Source organism: Hyperolius riggenbachi, chromosome 5 (genome assembly GCF_040937935.1).
Source record: "Hyperolius riggenbachi isolate aHypRig1 chromosome 5, aHypRig1.pri, whole genome shotgun sequence".
NCBI classification, from domain to species: domain Eukaryota; kingdom Metazoa; phylum Chordata; class Amphibia; order Anura; family Hyperoliidae; genus Hyperolius; species Hyperolius riggenbachi.
This window is the reverse complement of record NC_090650.1, coordinates 340940194-340951277: the sequence shown is the minus strand read 5'-3', so window position 1 is coordinate 340951277 and position 11084 is coordinate 340940194. Positions and strand designations below refer to the sequence as shown.

The window sequence follows — 11084 nt, the reverse complement described above, 5'->3', positions numbered from 1 at the left end:
AGGGTGAAGATGAGGTTACATTTAACTCTTTCCTAGTCGGTATTAAAGAAGCGGACGAGCAGGAAGAGGGCTCTCTGATTCCTGCTCTGCTTCCTACTTCATGCTACCTAGATGCTGACTAGAACCTCTAAGTATTTTCATTCTTCATGTAATCTGATATGATGTATGCTGTACATAGGTAGTCTAGTGTAACGTAGGTTAGAAAGAAGGTAACTAACTAATATTCAGGAGGAAGGTTAGTTAAGAGCTGTAACGCCAAGGACTTAAACAATGAAGACTGTGCTTTGCTAGGATGATGAACTATATATGTATATATGTTTCCTGAATAAACTCCTTAAATACTGAAGAAGCCTGAGAAAAGTCTATCTCCTGCTTGCTGTGATGAGTCGTGTTTGCAACTCTTGATGATGAGTTTGCTGGTGTCGGAAAAAGGTGAAAAAAAACAGTTATTAACACCTTCCACCAAGACAATGCTATCTTTCATTCTGGCCACCGGCTGCACTCTCCACCTGTAAACACCAGAAGCCAGCACATGACATGAGGCAGCCATACCCGATCTGTCTGAATGGATCAGGTCTGGCTGCCTCATGTCATGTGCTGGTGAATGGTGTTCACAGGTGAAGATTGCAGCCGGCTGCCAGAATAGAAGATTGGGCAGCAAGCACTTTGATAGAGTGTTTGCAGGAAAGCTGTATGGCCCGGCCGGGTCTGACTCACATGGGGGAAAAGCAGTGGGCAGAAGCAGCAAACAAACAGCTGCAGGCATTAGAAACTTACGTGACATGTTGCCTGCAGCTCTGCCTGGCCTGGAAGAACTTCCTGGAGAGACAAGAAGGGACACAGAAGTTGTTCTTTATCCCCTGCAGACAGCAAAGCACGGGGGAGAGTGCTGAGCTGATCGAGACAGGAACTCAGTACAGCCTTCACTAGCTGCAGGAACCTGGAGGATCAGCTGTCTCTGTGTCTCTGCTGCTTTGATCCTGTCCTGCATGCACATGAGTACCTGCTAAGTCCTGACACCCCTCCCCCACCCCACAACATTAGGTGTCCCATGTGTCCCCTTCCTCATTATAGAAGTACTAATGCTCCCAGCAAGCACCCCCTCCTCACAGCATGCCCCCCCCTTTATACAGGTACTACAGCTGCCAGTATGCCCCTCCCCGCTGTAGAGGCATCACAGCTCCCAGCAAGCCCCCCTTCCTTTATAGAGGCTTTACAGCCACCAGCATGCCTTTCTCCTCCATAGAGACACCAACTCGGAAGCATTGGACCAATCAGAGACAGTATGCAGAATTTTATATCGCACCACAACGGGAATTTTAAACAACTCAATCACAATTTTCTGATTTCCTTTTTCAATGTTTTTTTAATTTCTTGCATTCTCAAAAAAACAAAAACTAATAAAGTACTTTTCGAAAATTGGAGAAACTAAAACCAGAAAAATGGAAATCTAAAAAATGGAAAATCGGAAATCAGAAATTCAGAAGCCGGAAAAAAACGGAAATTAGCATTGGTGGAAATCGGAATTCGAAATGGGCATTTACGACCATCCCTAGATGGTACCTATGTGTCTGCTTCCATGAAAGCAGGACGTAGACACACTGCAGATTTATTGCAGGATTTGTATCAACTGTAACAAAGAAATGTTGTTCTTTAGAGGTTAGTATGCTGTTGCTTAGCTTTTAGAGCAGAGAGGAAGTTCTGAGTTCAGGTCCACTTTAACCAGCTGAGCGGTCTGGATGAGCTCAGCTCGTCCAGTACCGCCGGAGCCTGCCGCTCAGGCCCTGCTGGGCCGATTTGCATGAAATAAAAAGCAGCACACGCAGCCGGCACTTTGCCAGCCGCGTGTGCTGCCTGATCGCCGCTGCAGTGCGGCAATCCGCCGCATGCAGCGGCAAAAGAGGGTCCCCCCAGCCGCCTGAGCCCAGCGTAGCCGGAACAAAAAGTTCCGGCCATCGCTAAGGGCTGGATCGGAGGCGGCTGACGTCAGGACGTCGGCTGACGTCCATGACGTCACTCCGCTCGTCGCCATGGCGACGAGGTAAGCGAAACACGGAAGGCCGCTCATTGCGGCCTTCCGTGTTATTTCTGGCCGCCGGAGGCGATCAGAAGATCGCCTCCGGAGCGCCCTCTAGTGGGCTTTCATGCAGCCAACTTTCAGTTGGCTTCATGAAATAGTTTTTTTTTTATTAAAAAAAAACCCTCCCGCAGCCTCCCTGGCGATCTTAATAGAACGCCAGGGTGGTTAAGTACTCATTTATCAAAGTAATTTTATTAAAGAAAGAGAATAATTTAGGGGCCTATTCTTAAAGTCATCAAGAATGTGAACTATTCTAAATGAGCACTGCAGATTAGGATAAGGCTTCTTTTCCACTTGGTGCAGTGTGATTGATAACCATTGCAACGCACTGCTTGTTATTCAGATAGAAATTCAAATAGAAATCCGAATTAACTCGGATAGTGCTATTCGGATTTGCACAGCTATCCAGAATCCAATCCAAAGTTCGGATAGGGGTAATAAGTTCGGATTATCTGGGTAATTTGGATACCCGAATATTGGATGAGCACCACTGTTCAGCAAGTGATGGCAAGTGACCAGTGGTGTCAGGGTATTTTTGGTGTGAGCTTCAGTAAGTGTTTGGCAAGCAGTCCCAGTGTTCAGCAAGTGGTGGAGAGTGATTGGTATGCAGTCTCAGGTTTGGTTTGGTAGTAAGGTTAGTGTTGGGTGTAGGTAGCAGTAGTAGGCCTATCAGTAGGAAGGTTAGTGTTAAGCATATGAGTAGGAGAGTTAGTGATAGGGAAAAGGTTAGGGGGAGGTCATAGATGGGTATTTTTTGAGATACAGCCAATTGACAAAGAACCATGGCTATCTGTAGCAGAAAATAGGTAACAGTATTTAATTGTTATTTGAACTATCAGCTTAAGACCAAAAATCCATTGTGGCATTTATAAACATATGCAACAAACAGTACCTTTCCCGGAGCACTAAAAATGGCCAGAAATTACCCTGGTTGGTAGGAGATTCTTATATAAACAAAATAAAATGGCAACAGAACAAAAAAAATGCAACAGCATGAAGCCCCCCTGTAGAGAAGACAGCAGCAGCATAAGCTGCTCTGCCTATGTGCGCTTCTGACCACAGACTGACCCCCGCTCACCTTCTGCATGACTGAAGTTGGAGGGTAATCCTGCCGAGGGGAGCCCAAGGAGAAGGCCGCAGAAGCATAAGCTGCTCTGCCTATGTGCACTCCTGACCAGCTTATTCCCCCGCCGAAGTGTGTGTGTGCTGCAGGGAGTGGGAGTTTGGGGGAGGGAGAAGGGACTATGTTGCTGCACTGGCATAACGCCAGGACAGGATGCTTCACAAAGCAGCCGCAGTCTCCAGCGGGAGCACTTGCATAGTGGGTTAGTGAGGGTGGGCGGGAGGTATGCTCGCCTTCTGTCCACACGGCCCCTGTAGACTCGAGCCTACAATGCCTAATGATAAATCTGGCCCTGCATCCACAATTTAGATTTCATTGTGTGACTGCAGGTTCTCAGCATGACAAATATTGTCCAATCAGAGAGGAACAGAGATGTAGGACGGGAAAACAGGAGTGAAAGAAGATTCAGCCAATCAGGCTGCATTAGTTAAGTCTGAGGGGAAAGTAAAGAATGCAAAAAAAAAAAAAAAAGACAGCCGAGCATGCCCTGCAACTTCCATTGGCTATCATTCATAAAAGTATGTTCGGTAAAAAAAATCTGGGCAGGAAAATTTTGCATTCGGTATTTTAGACTTCTGTGTGCTAATTCATAAAAATGTTTACAGTTGCGATAGAAGTTCAGTGATTTCCTGAACAAAGCTGGAGGTAAGACGAGACGCTGCCTGAGTTGATACATTTCCTCCGTGCAGAGAAAGCATTACAATAAAAAAGGCATCCCCAACTTCCCTTTAGATGTGCATTTTTTTAAACTGCCTTTGTTTGCCCTGAATCTGTCTATTAGTCTTTCTAAACAATCTATACTGTATATATAATAGAGCAGGTGCCTCAACCTTCAAGCAAGAAGAAGAAGTAGCGCCCTGCCCCCAGGGCCGGTCCAAGCAAGAAGAAGGGGCTGGTCCAAGCAAGAAGAATAAGTAGCGCCCTGCCCCCAGGGGCGATCCTAGACTTGCCGCCAAGCTGGATAGGGTAGCGGGCAGGAAGGGGGTATTGGGCACAGCGACGGGGAATGGGGTCGGACCCCCCCTCCCTCACCTGGGTCCCCCATCTGCGCTCCCCCTCTAGCTTAAGTTCAGCAGCAGCCGCCGCTATTAGTAAGAGGCAGTGGGCGGGGATGACTCACCTCTTCAGCGTTCCAGCGTGTGTTCCACTGTCATCACTTCCTGCAATGCCGTCCACTTACAATACAGTGGGCGGCATTGCAGGAAGTGACGAAATTGGAACGCACGCTGGAACGCGGAAGAGGTGAGTCATCCCCGCCCACTGCCTATTAGTAATAGGGGCAGCTGCTGCTGAGCTTAAGCTGGAGGGGGAGCGCACATGGGGGACCCAGGTGAGGGAGGGGGCGGGGGTCCTGCTGAGCTTAAGCTGGAGGGGGAGCGCACATGGGGGACCCAGGTTAGGGAGGGGGGGTCCTGCTGAGCTTAAGCTGCAGGGGGAGCGCACATGGGGGACCCAGGTGAGGGAGGGGGGGGGTTCTGCTGAGCTTAAGCTGGAAGGGGAGTGCACATGGGGGACCCAGGTGAGGGAGGGGGTAGTCCGACCCCCCTCCCCGCGCTGTGCCCAATACCCCCTTCCTGCCCGCTACTCCCTTATGCTGCGTATGCTACGCCGCGGGTCGGCTAGTCTATTTAATTTACACAGCTTAGAAGAACTTCAAGAAATGTTATACATTTAGGCTATCTGATGTAAAAAACATATGAAAACAGGTACCTAAAAAACACAGCCTGGGGTATTCTGGGAACCTTTTTTTTGTTCTTTTCTCACCGCTGCTGCCTGGGAGATCTGTCTCCATTAACTTTGCTCTTATCCGCACCCTTATCACCTCTTCAAAGCAAGCGATATTCTCCATCCCAAACCGCCTGCTCTAATCTTTATGAATTGACATTTAGTGACATGTATTGAGATAATCACCGCACAAGGCGGTAATTTACCTCACTGCTCAGGAATTTCAGCTTTTCATGCCATAACAGCTTTTATGAATTGACATTTTGCTAAGTGGTCGGTAAAGTCAGCTGTTTTCAGCAATACCACATGTGGGAATGCAATATGAATGATAGCCTTTGTGCGACAATTTACCAAGTAAGAGCCAGGTAAACTGGGGATTCGGGAATGATCTTTTATTAACAACAAAAGTGAGAATGATTTTTAACTTTTGGATAGCCTGGTTAGCATCCCTATTACTTGTTTACCAGATACAAATGAAGAATTGCTTTTTGATTGTATGCCTGACAGTTATGCTTTAATGATGAAAGTGGTGGGTGCATTTCTTTCTCTGTGCATACAGCTCAGCAGATTTAGTTATGTTTCACTATTTATGAATAAGACAATAAGAGGCTGATCCAATTCCTTTTTCTCCTAAGTAATATTTTCATATTATAAATAAAATGCCTTTTAATCCACCTGTAAGCAAGAAAATAATAATTTTGACAGTATTTTTTCAGCAACTTTTGGTACTTTTTTAACTGCAGAGTGCAAAATTTTATTTTAATTTTAAACAGAAGATGGGAGAAAACTTAGGCAGAAAAGTGAATTGGATCGGGCCCTATATAAGAGAGAGACAGAATGCATGCATTTTGCTGACCTGATTAATTTTTAGAAATACACCCCTCATAATTTTTGATAATTACATACCTTATTTATTTAGTTGTATGTTGCATGAAGTTCAGCTTTAAAAGGAATCTAAGTGAAAATAAACTTATGATATAATGTTTTGTATGTGCTAGTACAGCTATGAATTAAAACATTAGTAGCACAGATATAAGTCTCATATTGTTTCTAGTACAGGAAGAGTTAAAGGGGCACTACAGCGAAAAACTGTAAAATGTAAAATATGTGCAAACATAGACAAATAAGAAGTACATTTTTCCAGAGTAAAATGAGCCATAAATTACTTTTTTCCTATAATGCTGTCACTTACAGTAGGCAGTAGAAATCTGACAAAAGTGTCAGGTTTTGGACTAGTCCATCTCTTGATAGGGGATTCTCAGCAAGGCTTTTATTCTTTATAAATATGTTCCTGAAAAAGGATTTAAACAATGATGCTGGCCAGCTTCCCTGCTCCCTACACCGTTTTTTTGGCAGTTGGACATGGCAACTGCCATTCACTAAGTGCTTTTGAAAATAAATATATCCGTGAGAATCCCCTATAAATAGATGGACTAGTCCAAAACCTGCCACTTCTGTCAGATTTCTACTACCTAATGTAAGTGACAGCAACATAGGAGAAAAGTCATTTATGGCTCATTTTACTCTGGAAAAAAATGTACTTTTTATTGGTATATGTTTGCACATATTTTAAATTTTACAGTTTTTCACTGTAGTGACCCTTTAAGAAACTTCAGTTATTATCCATGCAAAAGAGCTTATATGAGCTCTCTGGCTAATTTAGTCAGAGAGCAGTGCTCTTATCTGAAGCACTTATCTCAATCTGTCTCTCACTGTATCTTGTTTGTTTAAGGTTTTACTGCAGAGCTGATGACCGGTTGAACTTCCCTGCTCTGTTTCATAGTTTAAAATACAGAGTATAGTTTGTAAGCTGCAAATGTTAGAGAATTATGCAATGTTATAAGAAAAAAAACGATATAACTGAAAATAAAAACATGAGACTCTTTTCTTTGCTACTAATGTTCTCTGAATTACCTGTACTACACATACAATTCATTATATCATACTTTTTTTTTCGGTTCAGTGTAACTCTAAATATTTCACTAAGGCTAAATCTGATGTAATTTTTATATTGGACACTAGGTGGGGACATACTGCTTCAACAAGGTAGCCTGTATACAGCTGTAGTCCTGTTCTGATGATAAAGTTTATTAATAAAGTATCTTCTGCAAAATAATATGCTAATATGATGCTTTGTTACTGACTATGCAGAATGCACACACACACTCAGAGGAATATCTCTTTATGGGAAATGATAAGAGTACAGCCAGTTAATATTTTAACATTTTATTTTGTATCATTAAAATTAAATGTTCTCATTAAAATTGTAATGCACATTTTACATGCTGGTGCACAGATAACACTAGAATGGAACTCCTTGTTGAAGACTAGTTTCTGGATTATATTTTTTAGTAACTGCTTAGATGTTTTTTCTTTTACCACTGTTTTGACATGACGTACTATTATACAAGTCAAAGATGCTCAGTCCATATCAATCTCACATGACACATATACATTCAAATATCTGCATTGTATTGAAGCAAGGCACTCAAAAAAAATTCATTTGGTTTTGTTCTTTGTTAATACACATAGAATCCCATACTGACCTATCCGAACATCTATTTACAGCTTTATTAATTACAATTTATATTCAGTAAAGACCATAAACAAGTAATTAGCCTTACTGTTCCACCATTGCACACAATATCAATTAAATTGTGCAAAACTCAAGAAAGCCCCATTGTCCCAAAGTCTTATGTTACTTATTAAGCATTCTTATAATGCATCTCGAACAGCAGATGAGACATTAGGCATGAGAGAGGCTGTTTTCAATACATACCATAAAATGGCATTAATCCAGAACAAATTAGGGAGATATGACCACCATCTTTGTTGCAGCATAGCTGAATAATTATGCAGGCAGGTGTAATTCTGTTAGGAACACAAGAGAGTGGAACTGATTTGTAATTAGAAAAAGCAAACCACATATTCAGTAAAGTTAAAAAGGTTTCCATGGGCAACAAGATATTCATTCTCTTTGCTTTTTATAGATCAGTTTCTACATTCAAACCATCTGAAGTCTAATAGCTGGGCTTATTTGAAAAGGGAGTACAAAACTTAATCAGAATATTAAAACAACAGTAATCGATAGTAACCAATCTGAATCCATCTTTCACTGCTCTGCTAAGAGTAACCTGAGATTGGATTGGCTCCATATCATCAGAGCATTTTTGACTCCCCTTCTGAGATAGTTCAGTAGTTTGTATTAAAGGAGGACTCACCCTATGAGGTGTTTGTTGGATTGAGCATTAGCATAGGAGTAACATTTGTAATGTACATCTGTTAAAAATATTTTGTCCTGCAAAAGTTATCAGTCACACAAGTTTTAAGCTCTCTGTCTAGCCATCTGGCTAACTCATCTATTTGAATGCGAATTAGGTTATTTTGGCCAAAGCTGGGAGCCGCCATAGCAGCAATCCTTTGCTGCGCGCCCCACATATTGGTAATTCGTGTCTCGTATTCTTTGAATGAGCCAGGAGATAGGAATAAAAACATTATTTGGATTACAATTTAATGTCTTTAAACACAACAGGATGTGTGGCAGAAGTTGTTTATCATTGTTATCAGCAGCAATGCCTATCACAGCAGCCACAGGGGCCACAGCATTCAAAGATTAAATCTTATGACTTAAATAACTGAAGCCTGGTATACACATATAATTTTCAATTTGCCAATTTTACCATTTCCATGTAGTATGAGTGCTTATCTGAGCAATCTGTTCATAGAATTCAAAATCTCTTAGCCCATATTCTGCATGGAGGTTGGTCAGTAAAAGACCAATCAAAATTGCATGTGTGTATGCACCCTTAGGGGGCCCATACACTGCTCGATTTTAGCTCTAGATGGCCGATTCGACCATTTTGATCGAATCGGCTAGAAATCGATGCAGCAAAAAGCATGATCGATTGGCAGATTGATCGATTTCCGGCCGAATTTGAATGATTTGCTCGATCGGCCCGGGCGGAAAATCTGGGTCGACCGGCTGCTGCCAGGCGATCGATGGCCCATAGGGTTACATTGGATCGAATGGTGCAATGCTGCATTTTGATCGAATTTCAATAGATTTAATTTTGAAATCTACTGAAATTCAATCTCTACAGCGTGGCACACATCAGATACGTTCCTGTCAGATTCGACCTGATAGGCATCTGACAGAAATATATCTGATGGTCGAATCTGCTGCAAATCTTTAAGTTTATGGCCACCTTTAGGGATACTTTTAACCAGCCCAACCCAGAGTCCCCCTTTATTTTAGGTATTAAAATTTGCAGATGCTGAGCAGTAAACATCCATGGCATAATAATCTATTGGGAAGTTAAAATTCTCCAGCTGTTAAGATGCTACAAGTCTCATTATGATTTACTAAAGTAAATACAATTAAACCAAACATGGTTTTAAAGTGGAGAATGGTATCTTATGTTTATCTTGCTGATGAGAAGTGAACCATCTCAGTGGCTTGATAGATGAGCCCATGCAAGACATGCTGAATATGTACTTGTTGAGAAGATGAATAGAGTCTTCATGTCCAACCTTCTAATGTCTTTCTAGGATGACCTGCACTCTACTAGTTTCCTGAAGCTTTTCCTAAAATTGTCATCTAGGAAAGCATAGAGGAACGGATTGAGGCAGCTGTTGGCATAGCTCAGGCTGGTGATGAATAAAGAGATGCCCATAACTAGGGGTGTCTCTGGAATGTCAGCAGTTAAGGCCACCACAGTGCTGAGATGATAGGGAGTCCAGCAAAACAAGCACACTGCTAGAATAATGGCCACCATAAAGGTCACTTTCTTCTTAGCTTTATCTAAAGCTTTTGCGTTGCTGTTTAGGCGCATCCTTCTTAATTTGTAAAGCATCATGGTATATAAAATGCAAATTGTGGAGACGGGAATGGCAAAGCCCATAATGAGAGTATAGATCCTGCTCATCTTCCACCACAAGTCCTCCGGATTAGGAAACACAAAAATACACTGCACACGGTCTCGGTTTTGGTAAATCTTGGCAAAAATAATAAAAGGCAAAATTATTATAGTCACTAAGCTCCAGACGCACAGGCTGACTATCTTAGCTGCCCTATAGGTACGAAAGGGGAGTTTCTTGGATTCTACAGTTGCCACAACCACAAGGTACCTGTCAATGCTCATGACAGTTAGAAAATAGAGACTAGAAAAGGTATTGTACTCATCAATTGAGACAATCAGTTTGCACATGAATTCTCCAAAGGGCCACTGCAGCAGTAAGTAATCGACTATGTTAATGGGCAATACCAGTGTAAAGAGTTCATCAGCAATGGCCAAGTTCAGGATAAACATGTTGGTGACAGATTTCATCTTGGGAGCCTTGAGGATAACATAGATGACAGCAGTATTTCCGGTCAATCCAACTGCACAGATTATGGAATAGATGATGGGTAATGCCAGATAAAAGTTCGGAATAGCTTGAGGTATTGTTCCATTCATCCCCTCCAACCATCTTGATGAATTGGATGATAAATCCAAAGAAACGTTTTCCATCTTCGAAAGAAAGGGAAAAAACACACATTATTCAGACTGCATGTCATGATCATGTGCAACTAAAGATCAAGACACACAAGTAATAATTTCTTTGCTAATAACATGTATTATTGATTGCCAGTTATGTGTCAGGTTTACTTATTGTGTCATAACAAACCTTACTTTCTAACTGTCATTTCTTAGCTACAACAACAACACAGTGACAGTACAGTTCTGATCTAGTTCTGGTTAGACACAGATAAAGCAATGCATCAGTTTTAAATGCAGGTGCATTGGAATTAAAGTTACTTTGAATGATTGCTGAGAAGCTCAATAAATACTAAATGAACTAAATACTCCCAGAAGCAGCCCTAATGTTTGTAGTCAGTGGAATTAGCTTACCTTAATGTCTGTCTTCTGAGTCACTTATGTACACTTCCTTCTGTCTGCAGATGGCTTGTGGCTGCATTAGGCAGGGATGAGCTGAAAATCTGAGCGGAGAGGAGCTCGAAGCTGGATTCCTGTTCTGTTCAGCTCTCTGATTCCTTCTTCCCATTGCAGTAAGTGCTGAAGAACAGCTCCCTCCCATTCTGTTCTTTTGCCAATCTTTGTACGTTATTGCAATGAAATGGCCCCAATCTCACACAGTGTAAGCACTGGTGTATAG

The 11084-nt window shown here is 42.1% G+C and overlaps 1 protein-coding gene across 1 annotated transcript; it reads right to left on the bottom strand.

Moving 5' to 3' along the window:
* Nucleotides 1-9324: 9324 nt before the first annotated feature.
* Nucleotides 9325-10867, bottom strand: NPBWR1 (neuropeptides B and W receptor 1). The gene is made up of 2 exons (XM_068234763.1): nucleotides 10820-10867; nucleotides 9325-10438 (listed from the first exon to the last, which is right to left on the bottom strand). Exon 2 carries the CDS (start codon nucleotides 10436-10438, stop codon nucleotides 9473-9475), a length of 966 nt encoding a protein of 321 aa, XP_068090864.1. The 5' UTR covers nucleotides 10820-10867; the 3' UTR covers nucleotides 9325-9472.
* Between the last annotated feature and the right edge of the window lie 217 nt (nucleotides 10868-11084).

Bases quoted from the DNA above. Each gene is read 5' to 3' on its own strand.
- NPBWR1 (XM_068234763.1), bottom strand. From the start codon at position 10,438: ATGGAAAACGTTTCTTTGGATTTATCATCCAATTCATCAAGATGGTTG.